Here is a 27,928-nt window from a genome sequence, read left to right as displayed (position 1 = left end):
CCTGAAATAAACAGATGTATCCCTGCAGTGACTTGTCCTTGTGGAACGTTTGGGTACAGGATTGATGCCAATGGGTATTAGAAGTAAACTGGTCAACACACATTCCATTTTGATCTCCATGTGAGATGGAAATTCTGCTTTTGCAAAGACACACTGAGCTTCACATACTCCCAGCAGGGGACAGCTGTGGTTATTCCAGCTTTGTGAATTCCATCTAAGGCATTGAACCTCCTTCCCATCTAATTCAGCAGCTGCCTTTTAATGTACATTCTTTCTGATTGCAGATTAAGTTGAGTTTCAGGAATGTATTGCTTTTGCTCTCGGCATGATTCCATCTACATCAATTTCAAGAGAATAACTACTTGACTGGCTAAAGCAAGCAACTTTTCCAACATGTCCACAGTTATTAAACTTCGTGACTGTTCAGCATTAGCTCAGGTTAAGCCTGCTGGTATTTCACGCCATTTTCCCCAATGCTGCTACTAGTTATAAAGGCAGTTATGGCTACTCTTAATTTTAACACTTTCGTGGTGGTTGGGGAGGCTTCCACTTTAATACTGAACCCTTCCTGCAGTGAATGAGAACAGGGACCAATCTCCAAGATCAGGTTGTAAAACTAGCCAAATTAAGTAACACTGGGACAAAATAACATGTATTTCGTGTCCAGTGAAAGATTCCTTCCCATGTTGATGACTCGCTGCTTCTCTACCTCTAGGCTGCCATGTAACATTGAGCTGTATACAGGGTAGCCTCATGAATGTAGCATTGTTTATGATCATGTCAGAGTTCTCTCCACTCCGCAGTCCTCTCCATTATGTGCAGCAGCCAATGGGATTTCCTTTTTTTCTTCTGCAGACCATCTTGATTCAAAACATCTACCGTAATCCCCAAAATAGTGCACAGACGGCAGACGGCTCACACTGTAAGTCCCACCATTGGAGATCTGGGGTTTGGCCATTTCGTAGAGCAGTAGCTGTTGGTCTCACCTGATACGAGGCCAGTTCAAACAAAGATGAGGTGTAAGCAGAACGTTGGCATTGATCCAGGGCTTGATGTTCATTTCCCAATAGGAACTACTATTCAAATCTTGTGTGCACACATGTTGGCACAGACTTTGTGGACACCTGTAAGTCCTATCCCAGAATCCAGAGTTGGGAAGGCTGTTCATGATTAATTTGACATGAAAGAAAATGTCTCAAAAAACATCAAACCCTGGCTAGTGAGTGCTAAAAGTGTTGGCTTCTAGACATCAGGTTTGGTGCTGGAGATGGTTCAGTAGTGTGAGCTCACACTGGGTAAGTAGAGGCTTTTCAGTACCATGCATTGCTGAGATATGCCAACAACTCAAGACCAGTATCCTGATTCCGAATAACCTCAATATAAATTTGTGGGAATCTCATGGTATAAAATGACTGGTAGGGCAGTCTATGTGTACTGACTGAACTTGAGAGCCTGGAGTCTGGGGCTAGGGTCTGCAGTGGTAAAGCTATGGTTAATTCCCGTGGTCCTGTGGCTGCACTTCCTGACGTGTTTAAAACAGAATGCATCAGTAAAGCAAATGGTATTTGTAGATGGTCCTCACTATGATGTGTATTTGTGAGCTTGTGTCTGAAGCAAATTTCTGATTCTGAGTCATGACCCAGTTACTGGTGGTCCTGCTGCTGTTATATCATGATATCTCCATATCTTCACAGCTTTGTCAGATGGGTTCTGATGAAAATGAAGACTCATCATCCTGAAGGGATTAACTTTTTCTTTTCAGCTCCCCATTTGCCAAGTCAAAGAGCGTAAAGTAGGTTTTAAGTTGAATTTTTTTTAGAGATGTGGTGTGAAAACCTGTTACGTTTTGTATTTCAGACCATTGCGCTCTTGAACTTATACCGTAACCCTCAAAACTGTACCCAGACAGCAGACGGTTTCCACTGTAAGTTAACAAACGTATTTGCAGGTTGTTGAGTTGTATTTATAGTCAGGAGGATGTGTGTTTTGTCATCCAATTCAGTACTTTGTAATAATATAGTTTGAGCAAAGTCTAGTACATGTGTGTCTTCCAATTTTCTCAACTGTCTGGCTAAGAGGGAATGGGAGGGAGGGAGGGGGCATGCTGTAGATGGCAAAGATTGGACCAGAAGACTCAAGATATTGAACAGAAATATAATCACTTACTGAACACCTCTTCTAGGATGGGCTGTCATATTCAGACTAAACTTGATTCAGGGTCTAGAATGTTGCGTCTTTGGGTTTGGTGCTGTCTAAGTCTTGGGTCAGAACAGCATCCAAAGCATAAAGGACATGGTTAGTTATGTACATGAAAGCGTCTGTTCTGAAGTTAGCTATGGTTGGAAGCAGAATGCTCAGTTGCAGTGATGGGTCAGACCTATTTCTTGAGTTTGAAGCTGTTTGGGGGGGAGGGTAAAGTAAATCAGCAAAGGGATGGAGGAGAAGTTACTTCAAAAATGTTCATTTTATTTTTACAAATGAACTGGTAATGGACAGTCCTCTCTTACTAATGTCATAAAATGGAACAGATAAACAGTAGAGATAGGATCCTGTGAACGAATGGGACCCTGAATAGAATTTCGCAAAAAAAAAAAAAAATCCACCAACATCACTACAACTCTAGCTTGGCAGCACACATCTCATACTTCCATTGTGGGCCTGTTTCTCCCAGTTAAACAGCAAAACTGGAAAAAAGTCTGCTTTTTGTCTTCTGTTAAGTGCAGCTTTGCTGTGCTCAACTGCAGTACAAATAATTTGGAATTTAGGAAATCTGGAATCAGATTTAATAAACAGCAGAAACCTATATCTGAAAGATAAACTTAAACTCTTGCTGATAAAAGCTTGAGTTTGAATAAAATTATACAGGTCCCTAGTATATGTGGTACAATAGAATTATTGTTCAGTCCTTTTGTTGATATTCTATGTAAAAGTTGGGGATGGTTGTTTCTGGAGTAAATTGACATGGGACATGGGGAGGGGCCAGAAAAATGGACTGGAGGCAGAGAATCAGCATGATAAATTGGATAGGGAAGCAGTCTCCGTGGATATTTGAAACTCTTTTTGAACTTCAATTCATGACACCACAGGAATCATCTCGTTTGATTTTTAACCATGCGCTGGTGTGTACCTAGGCTAATAAATTCAGTATGGACAGTGCTGTCTAGGCCAACATCTGTTCCCAATCCCCAGTTGCCCCGGAGTTGGCGATTGTGAGCTGCCTTAAATATGATCGTAGTCACTTAGGCCAGACTGTAAGGAAAACAGCCTGAAGGACAAGACTGAGCTAGATTTTACAACAATCTGGTAGTTTCTCTGTCACTATTGCTGACATTAGTTTTTATTCCAGATTTAATTAATTCACTGAATTTAAATTTCATTTTCTGTATGGTGGATTGTTCCCTAGAGGGCAGGATTTTGTGGTAGCAGTGCCAAATCTAGATAGTCAGAATCAGATATTCTTTTGTATATGTTTAAAACACAGCTAATTACTTGTTTGAATTGGACAGAAGTTCAAGGACGGTTTAAATTACAGCTTCAGCAGGGCTTTATTTTGCGGTGGGTTGCTTAGTCAGGCTTAGTTCTTCTGCAGATTTCTTCTGATAAATTTGAATGCTGTGATTGGCACTTGCGTACCTGGTTGCAGTCTGAAAAGATGTTCTGAACCACCAGAGAAAGACTCTACTCTGTATCTTGGGCCTTAAAGTTAGATCACGTGAGATTCAGGGTGAGGTTGTCAATTGGATAAATTGGATAGAAGATTGACTTAATGGCAGGAGACAGAGTATGATGTTGGAGGTTGTTTTTTGGATTGGAGACCTGTGACCAGTAGTGTTCCACAGGGATCAGTGATGGGTCCACTTTTGTTTGTTATTTTATAAATGATTTAGATGAGAATATAGAAAACATGGTTAAAAAGTTTGCGAATGACACACCAAAATTAATGGTAGAGTCGACAGTGAAGAAGGTTATCTAGGATTACAAAGAACTCTTGATCAATTGGGTCAATGAGCTGAAGAGTGGCAGATAGAGTTTAATTCGGATAAATGAGATATTGCATTTTGGTAAAACAAACAAGGGCAGGACCTCTACAATTAAAAGTAGGGCCTTGGATAGTGTTGTAGAATAGAAACACCTAAGGGTTTAGGTACATAATTCTTTGAAATTTGTGTCACATATAGGGTGATTAAGAAGGCATTAAGCACCCTTGCCTTCATTGCTGAGGCCTTTTGAGTATAGGATTTGGGACGTTATGTTGAAGTTGTCCAAGTTATTGGTGAGGCCTCTTCTGGAATACTGTCCAGTTATGGTTGCCCTATTATAGGAAGGATATTATCAAGGTGGAAAGGGCTCAGAAGAGATTACCAGGATTTTGCCAGGAATGGAGGATTTGAGTTATAGAGAGGCTGGATAGCCTGGGACTTGTTTCACTGGAGCGTAGGAGGTTGAGGGCTGACCTTTATAGAGATTTGTAAAATCATGAGAGAGATGGATAAGGTGAATGGCAGGTGTATTTTCCCTAGGGTGGGGAATTTCAAGACTAGAGGGCATATTTTTATTGTAAGAGGAGAAAGATTTTAAAAAGATGGGTTCGTGTGTGAAATGAACTTCCAGAGGGAGTGTTGGATGTAGTACAGTTACAGTGTTTAAGAGACATTTAGATAAGTACATGAAGAAGAATTGTTTGGAGAGATACAGGCCAAAGGCAGACAGGTGGGACTAGTTTAATTTGGAATTAGGGTCAGCATGTACTGGTTGGATCAAAGAGTCTGCTTCCATGCTGTATGACTCTGTTATGAGGTGTTCTTGGCAGTTGGATCACAAAGCATAATTGTCAGGGAGTTCAAGGTAAGGGAAATCTGCATGCTGTCTGGTTGGGAAGGCTTCTCAGGTCTGTTTACACAGTGTCTCTTACTCGAATCTCCAGTTAGGGCAGTTCCTGGGTATTGTGTAATTAATTGGTTTGGACCAGGGGTGGTTGGGGAAGCGGGTGAGGGGGTGGACGACTACACAGATCCTGTTTGGGGAAGTACACGTAGAGTTGTAACTGGTTAATGGCCATGCCACCCTTCACCTCCTAAAAGCTGCTTTGCCTTTGAATGTTCCAGCTTTCAAACTGTTTTTCAAATCAGCGATTTAACAATTGAGAACGCTGAACCTGAACTAAAATTAGTTCAGGGGAAAGGAAAAGTGAAAACCAGAGAAAAGTCGTCAGTTTGTCAGCACAGAACTGCTCACCCTTGAGTCAGAGGTCTGCAGTGCAGAAAAAGGCTGTTTGGTCCATCAAGTCTGTGCCAGTCAAAAACAATCACTGAACTGTTCTAATCCCATCTTCCAGTGACCTGTAACCTTGTGTATCTTAACCTTGCAATGCCAAGTACTCCTTAAATGTTGAGGGTTTCTGTGTCTACCACCCTTTAAAGGTTCCCATCACCCTTGTGAGTGAAAACTTTATTTCCTCCCAGCCCCCTCTAAACCTTCTGCTCCTTAGCTTAAATCTGTGCCTCCATGGTCATTGATCTCTCCACCAAGGCAACATCCTGGTAAATCTCCTCCCCCTCTCCAGTGCAGTTGCATCCCTCCTATAATGCAGGTTCTCGAACTGCGCACTATACACTAGCTGTGACCGAACCAGCTTTTTGTACAGTTCCAGCATAACTCACCTGCTCATAAGCTAAAAAGGCAAGTATCCCGTTTTCAGCCTTGACCTGTCCTGCTCCCTTAATGGACCAATGGGCATGCGCATCAAGGTCACTGTGATCCTCTGAGCTTCCCAGGGTCCCTTGAGTTGGGTATATTCTCTTGGGTTGTTTGTCTGCCCAAGTGCATCTCCTTACACTTATCCAATTGCTTTCCATTTGCCACTGACCAGCCCATCCATATGCTCCTGTATTGAAAGGCTTTCCTCCTCACTATTTACCGTCCCACCAATTTTTGTCTCGCCCATAAACTTGCTGAACAAACCCCTGCATTCAAGTCTAAATCATTGCTATAAACCACAAACAGCATGGACCCCAGTGCAGATCCGCAGGACCCCACTGGACACGAGCTTCCATTCACAAAAATAACTCTCAGCCATCACACTCTGCTTCCAGGTGCACAGCTAATTCTGGATCCAATTTTCAAATTTCCTTGAGTTCTAAGGGTTCCTACCTTTGATACTCCCATGTGGGACTTTACCAAAAGCCTTGCTGACCACATCAAATGTATCATCCTCATCTACACACCTGGTTATCTCTTCGAAAAATTCAATCAATTTGTTCAGGCATGACATCCCCCTAATAAAACCATGCTAACTGTTATTGATTAATCCTTGCCTCTCCAAGTGCAGATTAATTCTGTCCCTCAGATTTGCTCTCAAAATTTACACACCGCCGAGGTTAGACTGACCAGAGTGTAGTTTCCTGGTTTGTCTCTTTTTTTTTTTTGTCTTGAATAACGGTCACATTCGCTGTCCTCCAGTCCTCTGGCAATTCGGATGTGGCAAGAGAGGAATTGAAAGTTATTTCCTCCCCTATCTCACTCAACAGCCTGGGATACATTTTGTCAGGCCCTTGAGGTTTATCTACTTATAAGCTTGCCAGGCTACTCAACCTCATTTCTGTGTTAGTTTAAGTATATCACAGTCTTTGTGCCTGATTCCTATAACCACATTGTGCCTCTCACTGTGAATACTGACACAAAATATTCATTTACAACCCCACCTACGTCCTCTGGCTCCACGCACAAATTACCAGTATAGTCCTTAATGCTCCTTCTTGTTCCCCAGTTATCCTTTCATCCTTAACATACATGGAAATAACTTAAGGTTTTCCTTTTATTTTTTCTGCCATTGTTCTTTCATGCCTCCTTTTTGCTCTCCTAATTGTCTTTATAAAGTTTTCTTCTTGCACTTTCTGTACTCATCTAGGGTTTCTGCTGTTTTGAGCTTGCGGTATCTGCTATAAGGCTCCCCTTTTCTCTCGTTCCCTCAGTTTTGAACTTTGATTTCAGGCCCAGCGGACTGTTAGGGGGACCTTTAGTACACTCCCAGGACTGGATTGCTCCTTTTGGTTTTCAAGTTGTATATTTTTTTTCTCTGACACCCCAGCCTTTGGACTTTGTCAGCTGGCCATTCCTTGGGAAGGATATATTTGTCATTGAAGGGAGTACGATGTATGTTTACAAGAATGATACCTCGACTTCAGAGGTTAAGTAATCACGCTAGGCTATACAAATTAGGCTGTTTTTCTCTAGCATTTAGAAGGTTAAAGGGTGATCTGATCAACACCTTCAGATATTGACAGGAAAGGACAGGGTAGATAAACTTTTTCCAGTGGTTGGGGATTTTAGTCTGAGACTTAGGGCCAGACTGTTCAGGAAAGATGTTAGGAAGCACTTCCACACACAAAAGGTAGTAGAGATTTGTAACTCTCTTCCACAAATGCCAGTTGATACTAGATCAGTTAATTTTAAATTTGAGGTCGATAACATGTTTGTTAAGCAAAATTAAGGGATAGGGACCAAAGGCAGGTATATAGAGTCATATAGCAAGGAAACAGGCCCTTTGGTCCAACTTGTCCGTGCCAACCAGACAGCCTAATCAGACCTAATCCCATTTGTCAGCATTTAGCCCATGTCTGTCTAAACCCTTCTCATTTATACACCCATCCAGATGCCTGTTAAATGTTGTAATTGTGCCCACCTCCTCCACTTTTTCTGGCTGCTTGTTCCTTACATGCACCACCCTCTGCATGAAACTGTTACTGCCCGCATCCTTTTTAAATCTCTCACCTGTGCCCTCTAGCTTTGGACTCCCCCACTCTAGAAAAAACACCTTGGCTATTCACCTATCCATGCCCCTCGTGATTTTATAAACCTTGATACGCTCACCCCTCAGCCTCCGATCCAGAGGAAAGAAACCCCAGCCTATGTTTCAAACACTTCAGTCCCAGCAATATCTGCAGTGTCAACATCCTCCCTATAGAAGGGCGACCAGTACCGAACACAGTTCTCTAAAAGTGTCCCCACCAATGTCATGTACATCCAGAACATGACATCCTAACTCCTATACCTGACCAATGAAGCCAAGCGTGCCAAACACTTTCTTCACTACCCTGTCCATCTGTGACTTCACTTTCGAGGAACTATGAGCCTGCAACATTCCTCAGGGCCCTACCATGAAGTGTAGAATTCCTGCCCTGATTTGCTTTACCAAAATGCAACACTTTACGTTTATCTAAACTAAATTCCACCTGCAAATCATTGGCCCATCTGATCAAGGTCCTGTTGTGCTCTGAGATCTTTTTCACTTTCCACTACACCACCAGTTTGGTGTCATGTGCAAACTTAGTAACCACGCCTCTTATATTCACATCCAAATCATTGATATACATGATGAAAAACAGTGGACCCAGCGCCGATCCTTATGTCACATCGCTGATCACAGGCCGCCATCCAAAAAACAACCCTTCTCCACCACCCACTGTCTCTTATCTTCAAACCAGTTTTGTATCCAATTGGCTAGCTCCCCTTGGCTTATGTGATCTAACTTTAGTAACCAGTCTGCCACGGAACCTTGTTGAATGCTTTGCTGAAGTCCATGTGGACAACTGCTCTCCCTTCATCAATTTTCTCTGTCACCTTTTTAAAAAAAAAACTCATATCAAATTAGTGAGACATGATTTCCCACACCCAAAGTCATGTTAACTATCCCGAATCAGTCCTTGCCTTTCCAAAAACGTAAATCCCGTCCCTCAGAATCCCCTCCAACAAATTACCCACCACTGACATAAGGCTCAGTGGTCTATTTCATTTTCCTTACAGCTTTTCTTAATTAGTGGGACCACATTAGCCAACCTCCAGTCTTCCGGCATCTCACCCATAGATGTTGAAGATACAAGTATCTTAGCAAGGGGCCTAGCAATCACTTGCCTAGCTTCGCACAAAGTTCTGGGAAACGCCTGATCAGGTCCCAGGGATTTATGCGTTTTAATCTCTCCAATTTCACCTCATCTATAATATGAACTCTTCTTAAGGCATCACTACCAATTTCCTGAAGTTCCCCAGCTTCCATGACCACGTCCGCAGTAAATGCTTACATGAAATATTCAGTTAATATCTCATCTATCTCCTGTGGTTCCATATATCTTTTGGGGACCCGATTCACTCCCTCGTTACACTCTTGCCCTTATTGTACTTGTAGAATCTCTTTGGATTCCCTTTTACTCTATTTGCCAAAGCTATCTGACATCCCCTTTTTGTTTTTCTGATTTCCTGCTTAAATGTATTCCTACTGCCCTTATACTCTAAGAATCACTCAATCCTAGCTGTCTATACCTCTATACTGACGTATGACTTCTTCTTTTTCTTGACCAGAGCCTCAATTTCTCTTACGGAACAAAAACAGAAGTTGCTGGAAAACCTCAGCAGATCTGGCAGCATCTGTGAGGAAGAAAATCAGAGTTAATGTTTTGGTTCTGTTCCAGTTCTGAGGAAGTGTCACCAGACCCAAAATGTTGAATCTGATCTTTTTCTTCACAGATACTGCCAGATTTGCTAAACTTTTCTAGCAACTTCTGTTTTTGTTCCTGATTTACAGCATCCACAGTTCTTTCGGTTTTCCTCAATTTCTCTTGTCATCCAGCATTCCCTACATCTACCAGCCTTGCCCTTCACACTAACGGGAACATACTGTCTCTGAACTCCCCGTTATTTAATTTTTAAAGGCTTCCAACTTCCCAACCGTCCCTTTACTTGCAAATAGATTTCCCCCAATCAACTTTTGGAAGTATGGAGTTAGGCCACAGATGAGCCATGATCATATTGAATGGTGGAACAGACTCAAACTGACTAGCCTACTCGCTGTTCCTACATGAAGTGAACGAATCTGCATTTTGCAGCCATTATCACTTTGATTATGATTGGAGTTGGAAAAGGCGGATGTGGCAGCCAGTCTATTCTCTTTACTGGGCAAATTAGTCATTCCTGACTGTATTTTTCTAGGAAGGTCTGTTGGACTGAGGTTTAGATCAGGTTAGTTTTCCTGTAAAGATTGCGGAAGGGGCGAGGAGACAAATAATAACTAAATTGGTTTCAACTTGATTTCAACCCACATGGATTGTGAAATCAAATGATTGCAGGCAGGATGTGATCAGTAACAAATGAATACAGAAGCTGCAGTGTCCTCGATTGACCAAGTCCATTTCAGTTTGGCATGACTTGTATTAATTGGGTGGGTAATGTCCCATTGCATCATAAAGGTGCACATGCTAACACAAACTGGTCTTGTGTAGTAGGCTTCTATTCTATGTTTCCATTGTCTTTTATATTACTTTGGTGTAAGTTCATTTCATTTAGAAAGCTTGATATGTTGTGTGTGTCATTCTGTCCCATTCTAATTGCAATAACAGGCAGGGCGTCACGAGTGGTCGTCATTGCCTGCTAATGAGCTTAAAGCCGTTGCTCGGAGACACAGCAATGTCTTCATTTGAGCTGAACCTAGATATTTTGTGATCTTACAGGAACTGTCTATGACTGAAATTAAACCGTAGGTTTTCATCTTTATTTGCAGTATTGGTTGACCCAACAATGTCTAAAATACTGTTCACAATTCCCCTTATAAATGGGAATGAATGAGGCTGTCCACAACTCCAGAACACACGAATACTGTCCACATCTCCCCACGTCAACAGGAACAGATGAATATTGTCTACACCTCCCCGCATCGACAGAAACTCTTTTTTTACAATTTACAATGAATGAAGGAACCACAACTATGATGGCTAAAATTGTTGATGCCATATAGGTAGGAAAGTGAATTGTGATGAGGACATGAGCACTACAAAGGGATATAGATAGGTTAAGTGAATGGGCAAAAATCCTGCAAATGGAGTACAATGTGGGAAGGTGAGAAATTGTCCGTTTTGGCAGAAAGAACTTCTTAAAAAAGATAAATATGCTTCTAATAATGAGAGGCTGCAGAGCTCTGAGATACCAAGAGATCTGGGTGTCCTAGTGCACAAATCACAGATAAGTCTGCAGATACGAGTGATCAGGAAAGCTCATATAAATTTTATGGTTTATTGCAAGGGGGGTTGTAAGAGTAGGGAGGTTATGCTTCAATTATACAGGGCATCTGTAGCACTGTGTACAGTAGTGATCACCGTACTTACAGAAGATGTTAATGTGGTGAAAGCAATTCAGAAAAGGTTTTCTAGACATAGCTGGATTGAGTAAATTGCCTTGCATACTAGGTCTGTACCCTCTGGAGCTGAGAAGAGTCAGAGGTGACTTGATTGAAATATACGAGAGCTGGATATATATTTGAAATTGGTGAATTTAGAGGACCATAGAGATAGGGCTGGTTAGTTCCTTTGGGTAGCTGGGACAGGGTTGAATGGCTCCTCTACAGTAAAGTTGTATGATTCTGTGAGGATCCTGACGGGATTTGACTGGATGGATATGGAAAGGAAGTTACCTCTTGTGGGAGAATCTGTGGAGGGGGTCAGTCAGCTCACTTGGCTAGACGGCTAGTTTGCGATATAGTGTGATGCAAATGGCTTGGGATCAATCCCTGCACCGCCTGAGGTTACCACAAAGGACTGTCCTTCTCAACCACTCCCCTTGCCTGAAGCGTGGTGACCCTCCGGTTAAACCACACTAATCATGTCTCAGTAATAAGAGAGCAGCCATATGGTCTGGTGGGATTTTGTGACTTTACCCCTTAGAATTAGGGGTCATAGTTTAAAAATAAGGAGGCACCATTTAAGATAGATGAGGAAAAAAAAATTCAGGGTGTTGAGTGTGTTTGGAATTCCCTTCCTCAAATGGCAGTGGTTGCAAAATAGTTAAATATTTTTAAGGCAGAAATAGATAATCTTTCAACCGCATGGTAAAGTTATCAGGGGTATGCAGGAATGTAGAGTTGAGGTTAAAACCAATAATCTTATTGAATAATGCAGCAAGTTCAACGGCATTCTACTTAGGGGTTCCCTGTTCATATGAACAGGCAGATGTATTGTCGGCATCTCCTCATATTGACAGGAACAGGCGAATACTGTCGGCACATCTTTCTCTCTCTCTCTCTCTCTCCTTCTCCCCCCTCTGCACCCCCCCCCCCCCAAAAAAAAAGTCGAACAGGAACAGGTGAATACTGTCCACACACCTCTCCCCATTGACACGAACAAGAGAATACTATGAATAATCATAAACATGATTGGGAACTTAATTACAACAGTGTTTTCAGGCTAAATGATTCCTGTATCTTGGGCAACCGACGGAAGCAAATCTGGCTTTGAGCATCTGAGTGCCATGTAATCCTGGCATTTGTTTACCCTTTAAGGAATTTGATACTGAATTGATATTTTTAAATATTCCAAATTGTAATTTTAATTGATGTGTAAACCCCAAGGTCCATAAGCGAACTGTGCTTCCTGGTTTGCAGTTAGCCTGCTAGAAATGAGCACCCTAAATGCAAAATCTGACTGTAGCAACTGCTGCACTAAACTACTGCAGCAGCTGAAACTGGAAAGGTACATTGATTCCGGGAGAGCCTTCAAACACTATGTACCAGGGCAAGAAGGCTCTTGTCTTTCAGTGTCTGATATGAAATAATGTATTTAGAGTTTTGCGTTGGATTTATGTAAGGTCAATCAGATACTGCAGCTTCATTTAAGATGTCGGGTTTGATGTAAATTGCAATTGTGTGAAGCTTGTCACTTTGTCCCTATGTTAGGTGCTGTTGGTGATGTTGAGATGCAGGAACATTATGATGAATTCTTTGAGGTGAGTGACCTTTGGTTTTTTTGCTATTGAATGCTTTGCAGTTTAGTGACAGTGTGTCGGTGTTAAAGACACACTGGTGAGATAATACGGCACTGATATTTGCCATCCTCACAGTCAATATATATCTTTAAATTATTCATCTAAATCCTTTGAATCCAAGATGTCAGCTATTAGGACCGTAAATGAAGAAATTTTAGGTCGGGACTTTGGAGAATGTAAATAGAGTTGTGCAGTATTGGGACTGGAGGTTGTTTGCCCCCTCTAATTATGAATTCAAGATGAAATGAGGCTTTGTGCTTCTACATCAGAGTTGCATGAAAATAAGCCATTCAGCCTAACCTTCTGTTTGTCCTCTGATCAAATAGTCAAAATCACTTTCAGCTATTCTGTTCCTATGTAACCGTCAATGTCCTGCATTTATTTGCGACTGTCTAATCTTAAGAGTTGACACTGTCTCTGCTGAAACTCCTAAGCTTGAAAGTAAATTCCATGGCCTCCCAACTAAAAGGGTACTAGTGGTTTCTTTCAGATCTCACTTGTTAATTGTGTATCTCATTCTTAAATGCACAACTTTTTTTATTCTTTTGCTGGACTTGAGCAAGTGTGTGTCTTACTCTGTCATTTCAGTGGATAGTTAAATCTTAACTACGTTGCAAGGAGTCTGGAATGGCATGTAGGTCAGAACATGTAATGGCGGCAGGCTTCCTTCCCTAAAAGGGCATTAGTGAGGAACTCACTTCTGTACTGAGACCTGTGAGCAGGGGAGGGGAGGTGAGAGACCTGTGAGAATCGGGTTGGGATCTGTTGTCACCACAGACTTTGTGTAAAGAACCATCTTTTCCATGGGTACTGCCATGCCTACTGTTTTTAAAAGCTGCAAGGATTTTAAGGGACCGCAGCTGTTAGCACTCCAGTTTACAGCTTTTCCTGCTCCAAAGCCCATGATGGTAAAATTTTCAGCCACAGTTTGGGAAACCCTGCACTACAGAAAATGTAGAGAAGACTTACAGAGATGATACCAGAAATGTGTGGGTTTTCATATCTGAAAAGATCAACTAACTGTGGGTATTTATTGGGCAAAGAAAGCTGAGGAGTTACCTAATAGATGTTTAACATTATTCACTTGTGGAGTGAATGCAGGGACAGTGCTCCCTCTCGTGGGGAGAATAAATAGAAGCTACCTCCAAGAAATTCAATTGAAATTTCAAAAGAAATGTGGAATCTGCTGCCATCTGGTAGGATGTTTAAGACAAATGCCGTGTTTCTGTTCTGTATATCCTATTTAATTTATCCATGCAAATACAAAACTACAAGATTTTTATTTTATTATAAATGTAGTGCATATTCTTTAAATTGTGCCCTTGCTTTTCAGAATGACCAAGTATTGTCAAGCAGTCCTTCTAATATCTTCCACCTCAATCACCTTTTTTAAACTCTAACCTAAATCACTTGAATTTTCTTTTCCTGACATGAGATGTGGACATTGCTGGCTGATCCAACATTTAATGCCTTTTCTTAGTTGCTGTTGAGAATGTGGTGATGAGCTGCTGCCTTGAACCAGTGCAGTCCATTAGGTGTAGACCCATAGTTCAGTTAGGAAGGAGTTTCAAGTCTTGACCTAGCAACAATTAAGGAATGGCGATATGTTTCCAAGTCAGGATGGTGAGTGGCTTAGGGAGGAAGTTGTAGGTCCTAGTGTTCTCATGTATCTGCTACCCTTGTCCAAGTGGTCATGAATCTGGAAAGTGCTGTCTGAGCATCTTTTGGTGAATTTCTGCAGTGATGACAGTACGTACTGCTGCTACTGAGGTAGAGGGAGTGGATGTTTGTGGATGTGGTGCCAGTCAAGCGGATTGCTTTGTCATGGATGGTGTCAGGCTTCTTAAGTGTTGTTGGAACAGCACTCACCCAGGCAAATGGGGAGTATTCCATCATACTCCTGACTTGTGCCTTGTAGTTGGTGAACAGCCTTTGTGGAGTCAGGTGAATTCCTCACTGCAGATTTGTAGCCTGTGATGTGCTCTGGAAGCAATATGGTGAGTTTGATTCATATTCTGGTCAATAATAACCCCCTAGGATGTTGAAAATAGGATTTTCGGTGATGGTGTTGAATATCATGGATGTTAGATTTTGTCTTATTCGAGATGGTCATTGCCTGGCATTTGAGTGGCATAAGTGTTGTTTGTCAGCCCAAACCTGATGTTGTTCAGGTCTTGCTGCATATGGGTAAGAATTGCAACACTTCTAGTTTAAATGTTCTAATGCTGCTGTTCACATTTCTGACTGAATCCTAAACTTGAGTATTGAGTTTAACCTATCTGCTTGATTAATTGCATTGTTTAAACCAAATGTAGCAACATTTCTGCTTTTGGTTCAACTAATTTGCTTGAAATGGAAGTCCTATACACGTTTTGTAATTCCATTCTCTCTCCTATTTACTATCTCTATCTCGATGGTGGGATAATTAAACTCTTTCATCAGAATGCTGTTTCACTGATCTGACTGCAGCTTAACGTTTTGATTGACTTTGTGCTATCTAGAACTCCAGAATGCTTCCTGACTAATGAAACAAGCAAGTTTTTGAGGTCCTGTTGTTCTATCTCAGTCCTTTTCTCTCACTGCAGTGCTCCACTCAAACATGTGGTTTCCCTCTCTTTTTCCATGTATTTTGTTAACTTTTTTGTATCTTCTTACAATACATGATATCCACATACACTTGGTAATAAAAATAAATGTATAACCAGGTTGCTATTGATGTGGCATAATCAATTATAATTCCCCCAATTCAACTTCCACTTTTTTTAAGGTTTTGATTTCTAGGTGTTCTAGAGTGTGCGAGATCAGTTTGTACATACCATTAAGTGTATCCAGCAATTTGTTTTTGTTTCAAAACCGTACAGGTTGGTGCATCAACCACATACACCACAAGAAACCAAGAGAAGAAATGAAATTTGTGGCCAACACACTGCTGTTCAATTATTTAACCAATTCATATCACAATGCAAAGATGAGCAGAATGGGAGGGGATGGATCAGTTTAAATTATTCAAGGCTGAGTCAAAGTTTCGATCGGGAGGTGGGGTGTGGAGTTGAGAGAGGGAGGGACGGACAGGAAAGTGTGTTGGAGCCACAGCTGGATCAGCAATGAGTTTTTCCAATAATTTCTGTTATATTTCTGATTTCAAGCTACCGCAGTTTTTTGGGAGATTTTGTATTGTGTTGAGGTTAGATCAATACCTGCCCCAGTGCTGTGTGGCTAACTGCTATGTTGTCCTTTGTCTGCAGGAGGTTTTTACAGAAATGGAGGAAAAATATGGTGAAATTGAAGAGATGAATGTCTGTGACAATCTGGGTGACCACCTGGTTGGAAACGTCTATGTAAAGGTGAGAATTTCAAACAGTGCCCTTTTTCTCCTCACTGATTGCCTTATGTGCTGTAGAGCTGGAACTTTTCAGCATGAACTTGTTTGGTTGTGCAGAGTAAAGAACACTTTTGGGATCTTCAGTGGCTGCCTATGTCTGATTTCAGTCATTCTTATTTAGATCTTTTGACTCTACTTGTCTCCTGTTTCAGTTTCGCCATGAAGAAGATGCAGAAAAAGCTGTGAATGACCTGAACAATCGCTGGTTCAATGGACAACCAATCCATGCAGAGCTGTCACCAGTGACTGACTTCAGAGAGGCTTGTTGCAGGCAGTATGAAATGGGGTGAGTGTTCACATCAGTTATTGTGCTGCTGCATTTACCTTCCAAAAAGATTGAAAAATAAATCGGGCATTAGAAACATGGCTCAAATACGGTAGAGAATGAGGCTGATTTCAATCAGTTATAGCAATCTTCTCCCATTTCTTGAGCTTTGCATTTTGATTTTGATGGAGATTTTGCCCCTGTGTCATCTGATTGCTCAGGGGGACTTAGAGTGGAGACTTTGTGGCACTGCCTGGAAATGTGGTGGAGGCGGAATTAATTGCAGTACTTGAGGACATAGATGTTTTTTGGATGGCAATGGTGTGCAGGAGATTGGAACTAGATCAGTCAGACTAGATAATAAAGCCAGTGCAGGGACAGTGGTGAATGACTTCCTTTACCATAACAAATGTGATCAGCCATGATATTGTATAGTGGAGCAGGATTAAAGACAGACTATTTATCCTATGTTTCTTTTGTGTAGAGGGAGGATGTTTTCTCTCTCTAGGGATTCTGGAACTAGTGAACACGGTTTAAAGGCAGAGGTCAGGAGGAATTCTTAGAAAGTGGAGGGGGTTCAATGGTATTTGGACTTGGTGTGAATCAGGAGCAACTCTCTGAATGGGGTCATACCTGGCCCGAAGGAAGGTGGGTGTGGTTGTTGGAGGTCAGTCATTTTACCTCCAGGACCCCTCTGCATGGGTTCATCAAGGGAGTGTCCTTGGCACAATCATCTTTATTTCCTTTATCAACATCCTTTGATTCATCATAAGGTCAGAAGTGGGATGTTGGCTGATGACTGCGCAATGTTGAGCACCATTCATGACTCAGGTACTGAAGCAGATCATGATTTGGAGAAAAAAAGTAAATGTACTGTATCCAAATTTACAGATGATGCAAAAATAGACAAAAAGGCAAGTTGTGAAAGGAATACAAACAGTTTAGAGAGGTATTGATCGGTGAAGAAATCGGACAAAAAGTTGGCAAATGGAGCATAATGTGGGAAAATGTGAACTTTTGGAAGGGAGAACAAAATATCAATTAAATGGAGAAAAACTGCAGAAAGCGGCAACATGAAGGGACTTGGGATACTTGTGCATGAAATGTTAACATGGTACACAGGTGCAGGCAGTACCAAGAAGACAAATGGAATGTTGGCCCTTATTTCAAGAGGAGGGAAGTCTTATTGCAACTGTACAAGATGCTGGTGAGACCACTTCTGGAAAGATATAATTTCAGTGGAGGCAGTTCAGAGGAGGTTAAGTAGAATGATCCCTGGTATGGAGCAAAGGCTAAACAGGTTGGGACTCACTGGAATTTAGAAGAATATGGGGTGATCGCAGTGGATCATATGGGGTTCTTAAGGGGCTTGACAAGGTAAATACTGAGAGGATGTTCCCCTCAGAATCTAAGACCAGAGAGTATCATCTCAGTTTAAGACCTCGAGGAGGAATTTCTTCTGAGGATTGAGTGTTTGGAACTCCTTGCCACAGCGAGCTGTGGGAGAAGAGTTCTAGTGTATATTAACAGCTGATCAGTAGGAGAATTAAGGGTACAGGGAAAACGCAAGAAATTGAATGTGAGGAATGTTGGATGAGCGATTGTCCTATTGAATAGTGTCGCAGGCTCAAGGCATCAAATTTTCCTGTTTTCCTATTTTTTTCATCCCAAATACATCCAGGCTTGGGTTGACAAGTGACAAGTAACATTCATGCCACTCAAATACCGGACAATGATGGTGTCCAGTGAGAGGCAATCTAACCACTGCCCCTTGACATTCAATGATATTACCATCACTTAAACCCCGACTAGCAGCATTCTCAGGGTTACCATTGACCGGATACTCAACTGGACTCACTACATAAAGAAAATGGCCATAACAGAAGATTAGAGGTTAGGAATACTGCAGTGAGTAACTACCTCCTGACTCCCCATAGCCTGTCCACCGTTTACAAGGCACAAGTCAGGAGTGTGATGGAATGTTCCCCACTTGCTGATAGAGCTAGTGTAGTGTTGGCAGTACTTTCTTGTGAATCAGACCCCATGTCATCGTTTCAGTGAGTAGTTTGGAGGTAATTCAATGCGGTCAATACAAATTGCCACAGTTAGAGCTAGCTTGTACACTATGCATTTGCAGCCTTTTTTCATGAGTGCAGCCCCAAAAACATTCAAAAAGCTTGACACCATCCAGGACAAAACAGCCCACTTGATTGATACTACATATTCACTCCATCTACGTGTTGATGCTCAGTAGCAGCAACATGTACAACCTTCAAAATGCACTACAGAAATTCACCAAAGATCCTTAAACCCATGACCATTTCCATCCCAAAGGAAAGATTTGTCTTTCGATCAGGCGACAGTGGGTGAATGGGGACAGATAAGTGACGTAAATGTAGGGGAATGTCTCAGCAGTTGTGAATTATACAGACTTTAACAAAGTGTTTGAGAAAGGACCACATAAAAGACTGGTTCACAAAATTGATGTTCATGTGATAATGTCAGTTTAAGAAGGCTAGTGGATGCTGGCCTTTATACTGAGAGGACTGGAGTACACATATGCAAAAGTTATGTGGCAGTTCTACAAAAGCCAGGTTAGACCCCACTTAGTGTACTGTGAGCAGATCTGGGCACCAGAAGGATAGATTGGCCTTGGAGGGACTACAATGTAGGTTTGCAAGAATGATGCCTGGACTTCAGGGATTAAATTGTGAGGAGCAATTATCCATATTAGCCCATTTTCTGTAGAATTTAGAAGGTTAAGGGGTGATCTGATTGAAGTCTTCAAGATATTCGCAGGAAAAGACAGGGTAGATAATAAACTATTTCCACTCATTGGAGATTCCAGAATTGGGGAATATTAGGGCCAGACTGCTCAGGAGAGATGTTAGGAAGCATTTCTACACTCAAAGGGTGGTAGAGGTTTGGATGGCAGATTTCCTTCCCTGAAGGACATTGGTGAACCAGATTGGTTTTTATGACAATTGACAACGGTAACGGTAATAGACTAACTATTTATTTCTGATTCTTGTTGAATTCAAATTTCGTCATCTGTCATGGCAGGATTCAAACCAGTGCCCCCAAACCGTTGATGTGAGGTTCTGAATTACTAATCCAATAATATTACTACTATGCCATCACCTCCCCTCATGGGGAAATATGAAACCTTTCTTCAAACAGAAGTGTTTGCAGTGGTCTTAATGTATCGAAAGAGTGGTTTGAACTTCTGATTGTGGAATGATTGGATCAGATTTGCAGAGAATATTAGGACCAAATGTAAGGAAAGGTGCAAAGGTCCGATGAGGCAGCAGGAGCCAGTATGGACAATGAGAATGAGGACCATGGAAGAATAAGACACAGGATACTAAAGGATTCAGACATGCAACACTTGTTGCCTTTTCTGTTTTGCTAAGATGCATGTTCTCTTTTGCAGTGAGTGTACACGTGGAGGCTTTTGCAACTTCATGCATCTCAAGCCAATTTCACGGGAGTTGCGTCGTGAGCTGTATGGACGGCGTCGTAAGAGGTCAGTTCTGACTGTTTCAGTGGCTGGGTGTAAAATGTGTTTACTTTTTTAAAGACGCTTTCAGTTTTGGGAGCTTAGGAATCTTGGTAAAATCTGATAGAGCTAGTGTAGTGTTGGCAGTACTTTCTTGTGAATCAGACCCCATGTCATCGTTTCGGTGAGTAGTTTGAAGGTAATTCAATGCAAATTGCCACAGTTAGAGCTAGCTTGTACACTATGGATTTGCAGCCTTTTTTCATCCAACTGTATCATGATATTGTCTCCTTTTGGCTGGAATTTGGAAGCAATCCTGTGTATTACTTCAAAAACCTTTTATTGAAGACACATTAACCTTATTTCTCCACTTTGTCTTCTTCCTCAGCTGCATTTTTGGAGCTGCTGTGGGAAGGGTTGGGGGTGTACCCTTTCACTTTCACTTTATGTGCAGAAAAATCATCTATTTTACATTCCTTTGTGGTCTGCTGTAGAAATGCTGAGCTTTGAATGTATGCGATTCCTGGTGTTTAAATGTCACTTAAAGCCCTGCCATGTTGGTTCATGTTATATAGAAGCAAATGGATCAGTTTGCACAAGCAAGCTATGCCTGTACTTGCTTGACTGAGGAATCTGAAATTACATTGACCCACTTTGTTCCCATATTTCTTCATCCAGCTGCCTAATGATTAACCCTGGAAAGGAATTCACTGCCACTACTCAGTTTCTCCTGCCCCAGTATATAAATTTGGCCTCTCATTCCAGACCCTTAAACAGTGGAAACAGTCTACACCTCGCTGTGCAGTCCCACACTTCCATAATTGTACACATTTCTAACAGTTCTCCTATAAATCTGTGTTCATTTCAAAAGAGACCCAGGTTTTGTCAATTTTTGCACTCATACCTGGCAGCATCCCAACAAGTCTCTGCTGTACCCTCTCTCAAGTCTCAGTATATCCTTCTGATAGGGTGGACTGCAATACTGGATGCAGTCATTTAAGTTCAGTTTTAATGGTTTTACTTAAGGTGTTGCATAGACTCAGCATTATCTCTTGCTCTGTCCCTCCTATGATAAGACCTGACATTTTATTAGATTTTTTTTAACTGCCTTGTCAAGTTGGCAAGGTGCCCTTAATGCTCTGTGAGCTGTAACCCTAGATCCTTTGCTGTGCCATGCACCAAGCCTACTTCCATTCCCAGTTTAATTACTGCTGTTTTTTTTACCAAAAAAATGCCTCACCGTTTCCCATGTATTTCAGCCAGCAGCAGGGTAGCCGTGTGACCTCGTCTGGTGACAAACGGCTGCTAACCATCACCCCAAAACACTTAATGGCTGCCATCAGGTGAGTACAATCCTTCTCCAGTCTGAACGTCAATGGCATGTATCAGACTAATTCCATTCTAGTTAATGAGACAGCACATAGTTGGAGAATGCTTTGAAGTGGATGGGATATCAGTGCCCCAGAAGTGGCCAGTGGGAGGAGGAGGAGGGGTGGGGGTTGGGGGTTGTTACAATAGGAAAGGCTAATTCCTCATTGAAAAGTCAGTAGTACACTGGGTGGAGGTGGGCTGATGACCCTTTGCCTTTCTTACTCCAGTTTGGGGTTTAGCATTTTAAAAAAAATTTCTTTTTGCCCTTTTAAGGCATTCTCCCACATTGTGGGCAGCAGTGTTCTGCAGACAGTTGCCTTGATACTTAATGTCATAATTGGCATCACTATAACTGAATTCCCTACTAATAGGATCCTACGGGGTTACTTGACCAGAACTGAACTGGACTAACCACATAAGTATTGTGGTCGTGAGCAGGTCAGAGGCTAGGAATACTGCGGTGAGAAACTTGCCACCTGATTCCCCAAAGCCTATCTGTAAAGCACAATCCAGGAGTGTGATGGAACACTCCCCACTTGCCTGGGTGGGTGCAGCTCCATTGACGCTCAGGAAGCTTGACACCATCCAGGATAAAGCAGCCCACTTGATTGGCACTGCATCCACAAACATCCACTCCCTCCACCACTGACGTTCAGTAGCAGCAGTGTGTACTATCTGCAAGATGCACTGCAGAAATTCACCAAAGATCCTCAGACAGCACCTTCCAAACCCACAACCACTTCCATCCAGAAGGACAAGGGCAGCACCTCCTGAAAATTCCCCTCCAAGCCACTCAACATCCTGACTTGGAAATATATCGCCACTCCTTCAGTGTTGCTGGGTCAAAATCCTGACGTTCACAGCGATGTTTCTCTATACCCCACACAGCAGTGGCTGAAGAAGACAGGGCACCACCACCTTTAGGGAATTATGAAAATAACCTGTGACCTAATCAGTGTTGACCGCATCCCATGAATGAATTTTTCAAAAGTCCCACTCCACAATGTGTGGGACTGTCCTGTAGTTAGTCCCAGAGACTTTTTGCACTTCATTTAACCTTGATCTGTTGGGTGATAGGAATGGGCCTGGGCTAGGTAAGACAGGTTTTACAGAGGTCCTTTCAAGTGACTGTTAGCCTGACCCTCTGTCTGTGTGTCAGAGTTCCATACAGCTGATTTGAACCTAGACCCAGAGCAGTGCTGCTTCTGAAGGTGGGCAGAAGGGAAGGGATGTCTTGCAGTGCCATCTTCTCAAGATCAAGAATCAGTGTGTGAGGGATGAGCCCTTGCAAACCTTCTTGATGTGGGTGAAGTGGGGTCAGAGGGCTTAAAGCTGTAACAGACCGTCATTGAAGTTGGAATTTTGACCCCATTATTAACATTAATATTAATATCATAGAGAGAGTACAGCATCGATTCACCAGGATGATGCCACAATGAGGAATTATTGTTCAGTGATGAGGCTTGAGATCCTGGGACTGTTTCCACTGGAGCAAGAATGTTAGCAGGACACTGACTAAGGTTTAGTTTGGATGGAGTGAATGGGAAACAACTGCTTCCTCTGGGGAAAAGTGATCTCATTAGAAAATTATCACCATGAGTGGAGAAATTTAAAAGTCCTGTGCACAGAGTTGTTGGAACATCTGATGATGTACAGTGCCAAAGAAGTGCGTGACTGAGGGCAAAGGTCAAACAAATAAAACAGTTTGAAGTGTGCATATTTACAGACTGTAATGAAGGAATGATCAGTGGGATTAGTTTGGGGTCTGATACAGGGTTATGGAGACAGGTTTAGTTAGGAATTGGTATAGGCTATGAAAGCACAGGATTAGTATGGAATTGGTACCAGGCTTTGGAGACACTGGGGTTACTTTGGGAATTAGTCAATATAGTAATGGGGAAAGCACTGGATTACTTTGGGCTTGATACAGGGCTGTGGGGAGGAGCAGGATTAGTTTGGGAATTGGTCCTAGGGCTGTGGGGAGAGTGTGGGATTAGTATAGGGATAGTTTTTGGACTATGGGGAGAGCAGGATTAGTTTGGGAATTTGTACAGAGCTATGGGGAAAGAATGCAAATAGTATGGCAATTGGTACAGTGCTATGGGTGGAGAGTGGGATTAGTTTGGGAATTGGTACAGAGTTACGATTCATAGAATACAGCCCTGAAGAATGACTTTGATCATTGTGCACATCAGCTCTTGGAAAGAGTTTTCAGTTAGTCCAACCATCCTGTTCTTTTCCTATTGGTTGTCCAGTTCCTTTTGACAGTGACTGAATCCGTTCCCACTGCCCTTTCAGTGTTGCCGGGTCAAGGCAACTTCAGTTTTTGTATCTTCACCACCTCTGGATCTTTTGTCAGTTAGCTTAAATGGCTGTCCTTTGAGCATCTTTCTTCCCCTGGGACCCCAGGGTCTGTTATTTACTTTAACCACTTACATCGATTTCCCTCCCCTTAACCTTCTCTGCTCTAAGAACAATTGCAGTTTCACTAAGTTCCCCACTCCTGAACTCCCTCATCCCTGGTGCCATTCTGGTCACCCTGTCCAAGCCATCAATATCCTTCCTAAAGTGTGGTGTCTACAGGAAAAATGCAGTGATAGTTTGGGTGTGATTCAGGCCTGTAGGCTCTGACTGAGGGAGAGAGTAGATATCACAGCCTTTGGACTCATGGTTGCTGGTGGGAATGACATTGGAATTTGTCAGAGGGCTGCTTTGCAGTCTCATGGCTGCTCCTGGGTTGTGATGATGTGGAGGTGCTGGTGTTGGACTGGTGTGGACAAGGTCAGAAATCACACAACACCAGGTTATAGTCCAACAGGTTTATTTGAAAACACAAGGTTTCGGAGCCTCTCTCCTCCTCCAGGTGTTAGAGAGGTGGTATCAGACACAGAATTTATAAGTAAAAGAAGATAGGGTCACACCACTGATCAGGATATATTAAACAAACCTGAGATGCTTTTAAATCTTCAATCAGTTAGAAGGTTTTAATTGATTAATATGTGTATATATAAATATGTGAATTCCTTTTAAGTCGCTGTCCTGAGAGACCTAAAGGTTTTAACAGTGTAAGAAGAGGTGACATTTTAGGTCAAACAGTGCATGTTAGGTGTGAGGCTTTGTTTAGAATCTGTTTGGGTTTGGTTTGGAGTCAGACTGGTTTGATTCTAAAGTAGGAATTTATAAAACGCCACATTGACAATCTATAATTTGTGTGTTTTGTGAACAAAATAGATTGTATCTGCAAATACAGATTCACCCATAGATTTGCGTGTGTGTGTGTGAGAGAGAGAGGGTGACAGTGAGTGAGAGGGAGTGTGTGTGGGGGGGAGCAGTGTGTTTGTGAGCATGCATATGGGGGAGGGACACGCGCACACGAATCTATGGGATGAATTTGTATTTGCAAATACATTGTCTATAAGTTGTGTTTTTTTTTGAAAAAAAGACAGTCAGTCAATGTGGCGTTTTATAAATTCCTACTTTAGAAGCAAAACCAGTGTGATTCCAAACCAAAGCACAAACAAATTCTAAACAAAGCCTCACACCTAACATGCATTGTGGGACTTAAAATGTCACCTCTTCTTTACACTGATAAAACCTTTAGTTCTTTCAGGACAGTGACTAAAAGGAATTTGGGGATTTATATATACATATTAATCAATTGAAACCTTCTAACTGATTTAAAGATTTAACAGCATATGAGGTTTGTTTAATATATCCATCAGTGGTGTGACCATATGATCTTTTTCTTAAATTCTGTGTCTGATACTACCCCTCTCTCTCTTTAACACCTGAAGAAGGAGAGAGGTTCTGAAACCTTGTGTTTTCAAATAAACCTTTTTGACTGTAACCTGGTGTTGTGATCTCTGACCTGGGTTGTGGGGCATTTGGGGCTATGTTAGGATGCAGCCCATGTTGTGAAATCTATTGACTGTTTTGTGCTTTGTAACAGACACAGGTCAAGGTCAAGATCTCGTGAGCGTAAGCGATCTCGGTCACGGGAACGTGGAGGCCGTGCAGGACGGGATCGAGACCGTGATCGGAGGCGATCCAAGGACCGGGAAAGATCTGGAAGGTTCTGAGGGTGTGACATCAGTTTGCATGACAGCTCATTTAGAAGTACCACATCCATCATATAATTGGAATTTAATACTTTTTATGTTCAAGTTTAAAGTAAAACTTAGGTTCTGTTTCCTTTTGATGTTCAATAAACCTTTTTAAAATAAAAATGGAACTCATGCTACCTGACCTCCAGTACTAGTTCCAAGTTTTCGCTCACGTCTGTGTGTGTGTGTGTGTGTGCGCGTCTGTGCCTGTGCCAGTTTGCACTCTGTCAAGTAGTGAGTAGATTTAAGAAGATCATAGAATCCCTACAGTGTGGAAACAGGCCCTTAGGCCTAAACAAGTCCACACCGACCCTCAGAGCATCCCACCCAGACCCATTCCCCTATAACCCACCTAATCTACACATCCCTGAACACTATGGGCAATTTAGCATGGCCAGTCAACCTAGCCTGATTTGATGTGCAATTTATAATGCTTCAGTGGCACATTCCTGCTGGAATCTTCTTACTGGCTGTTTGAATATAGTACGTATCCTGTGCTTACTCTGATATGAATTTAAAGCATTCACATTGAAAGCAATCCTAGACTATTTGAACTAAAACTAGGTTATTTTCAGCCTCTTGGAATGTTTGCTATACAGTGATAGGGATTATCGTTGGCTTCCAGTGTACAACTGATGGAGCAGATCGGTTACTTAGTGGGAAATGGCACCTGGATGTTGGGTTTAGTGTGTGACAGCCTCGTTGGCTCTGTGATGTGTGAAAGGGAAGATCTGAAGGGAAAAAGAGACATCCTTCTGGTTAAACTGTGCAGCGTTAGCTATTTTAGTTAATGTCGTAGTCTGTGACTAGAAGTTGTAATTGGGGTGAGTGACAGCTGCCTGTTGTGAGGTTTATTCTCACTTTCAAATGTACATTGCTGCTCTCACTTGGTTCTCTGCAAGAGGATTGCTTGTTAACCAACTTCCAGATTAAAGAGATGGTGAAACTGGACTGTGGAATTTCAGAAGCGGAATTGAATAACATCCAAATTGTAAATGTGTCATTAACTAATACTAAATATAAGTTAATTGTTTTTAAAGCTGTAGACAGGCTAGTGGCATGGGCTGAAGTACATGTGGTATGTTGAGGCTGCCAGGAGCTTGTTTGCAGCAATGGCTGGATAGTGCATCAGCAACAGGGAATGACAACAGGCAGTGAGCAAATAGAACATAGCACAGTACAGGCCCTTCGGTCCACGATGTTGTGCCAAACTTTTACTCTAGAGAATACTAGAGAACATACAGCTGGCCAGTGGGGAATGGTGACGTGGTGAGAGAGGGTTGAGAAACAGCAAGGGTACAGTGACCAGCTGTCAGAATGTTCCATTTATCTTGCAATTAATATATTCAACACACTAGACCAGATTAAATGAACAAACTAAGGCTATTTAGCCCGTTGTGTCTGCTCTGCCATTCAGTTATGTCTGAAATGTTCTCACCCCCATTCTCTCCTGCCTTCTGCATAAGCCTTGATCCCTTACTAATCAAGAACCTGCAGTGGCAAGAGTTTCTGGGAGTAATTCAGGAGACACAGCAAAAATTCATCCCTAGGATAAAGAAGCATGGTACAGGGAGGATGAGGCAACCATGGCTGACGAAGGAAGTCAGGGATAGCATAAAAGCAAAAGAGAAAACATATAATGTGGCGAAGGGCAGTGGGAAACCAGAGGACTGGGAAGCTTACAGCGACCAACAGAGGGCAACAAAAAAAAATGAGAGAGAAGATTAAATACGAGGGTAAGCTAGCCAGTAATATAAATGAAGACGGTAAGAGTTTCTTTAGGGATATAAAGGGCAAAAGAGGCAAAAGTGGACATTGGGCCACTGGAAAATGACGGTGGAGAGATAGTAGTGGGGAACAAGGAAATGGCTGAGGAACTGAATAATTACTTCGCATCAGTCTTCATGGTGGAAGACATGAGTAATCTCCCAAAAATTCAAGAGAGTCAGGGGACAGAGCTGAGTATGGTGGCCATCAGAAAGGAAAAGGTGCGAGTAAAACTGATTGCTGTGAAGGTGGATAAATCACCTGGACCAGATGGACTACACCCCAGAGTGCTAAAGGAGAAAGCTGAAGAGATAGTGGAAGCGTTTGTGGTGATCTTTCAGGAATCGCTAGTCAGGGAGGGTTCCAGAGGCATGGAAAATCGCTAACGTGACACCCCTGTTTAAAAAGGGAGTAAGGCAAAAGATGGAAAATTACAGGCTGATTAGCCTAACCTCAGTTGTGGGTAAGATTTTAGAGATTTTAGGATGAGATTTCTGAATATTTGGAAGTGTATAGTAAAATAGGGCAAAGTCAGCATGGTTTCATCAAGGGGAGGTCATGCCTGACAAATCTGCTAGAATTCTTTGAGGAAGTAATGAGCAGGGTAGACCAAGGAGAGCCAATGGATATTATCTACCTGGACTTCAAGAAGACCTTTGACAAGGTGCCACACAGGAGGCTGCAGAGTAAGATAAGGGCCCACGGTGTTAGAGGCAAGGTGCTAACATGGATAGAAGATT

General features: G+C 42.1%; 1 protein-coding gene across 5 annotated transcripts in view; it reads left to right on the top strand.

The window, feature by feature from the left end:
• Positions 1 to 25,563, top strand: part of u2af1 (U2 small nuclear RNA auxiliary factor 1) — a 33,989-nt gene extending 8,426 nt beyond the window's left edge. The window contains exons 1-8 of one of the 5 annotated variants that reach the window (XM_020536867.2): positions 900 to 922; positions 1,858 to 1,924; positions 12,713 to 12,762; positions 16,047 to 16,145; positions 16,336 to 16,469; positions 19,882 to 19,974; positions 21,207 to 21,290; positions 25,268 to 25,563. In XM_020536867.2, the coding sequence (XP_020392456.1) occupies positions 12,733 to 12,762; positions 16,047 to 16,145; positions 16,336 to 16,469; positions 19,882 to 19,974; positions 21,207 to 21,290; positions 25,268 to 25,397 (570 nt within the window). In that variant the 5' untranslated portion in view covers positions 900 to 922; positions 1,858 to 1,924; positions 12,713 to 12,732 and the 3' untranslated portion in view covers positions 25,398 to 25,563. Of the gene's footprint in view, positions 1 to 855; positions 923 to 1,857; positions 1,925 to 12,712; positions 12,763 to 16,046; positions 16,146 to 16,335; positions 16,470 to 19,881; positions 19,975 to 21,206; positions 21,291 to 25,267 lie in introns of those variants that run through there. The other 4 variants (XM_020536863.2, XM_020536862.2, XM_020536864.2 and 1 more) reach the window with 4 other exon arrangements.
• Positions 25,564 to 27,928: the final 2,365 nt, after the last annotated feature.

The sequence above is a fragment of the Rhincodon typus genome, chromosome 11 (assembly GCF_021869965.1).
Source record: "Rhincodon typus isolate 14 chromosome 11, sRhiTyp1.1, whole genome shotgun sequence".
NCBI lineage: Eukaryota > Metazoa > Chordata > Chondrichthyes > Orectolobiformes > Rhincodontidae > Rhincodon > Rhincodon typus.
Note: the sequence above shows the minus strand (reverse complement) of the source record. Positions and strands in the feature narration are given on the sequence as shown.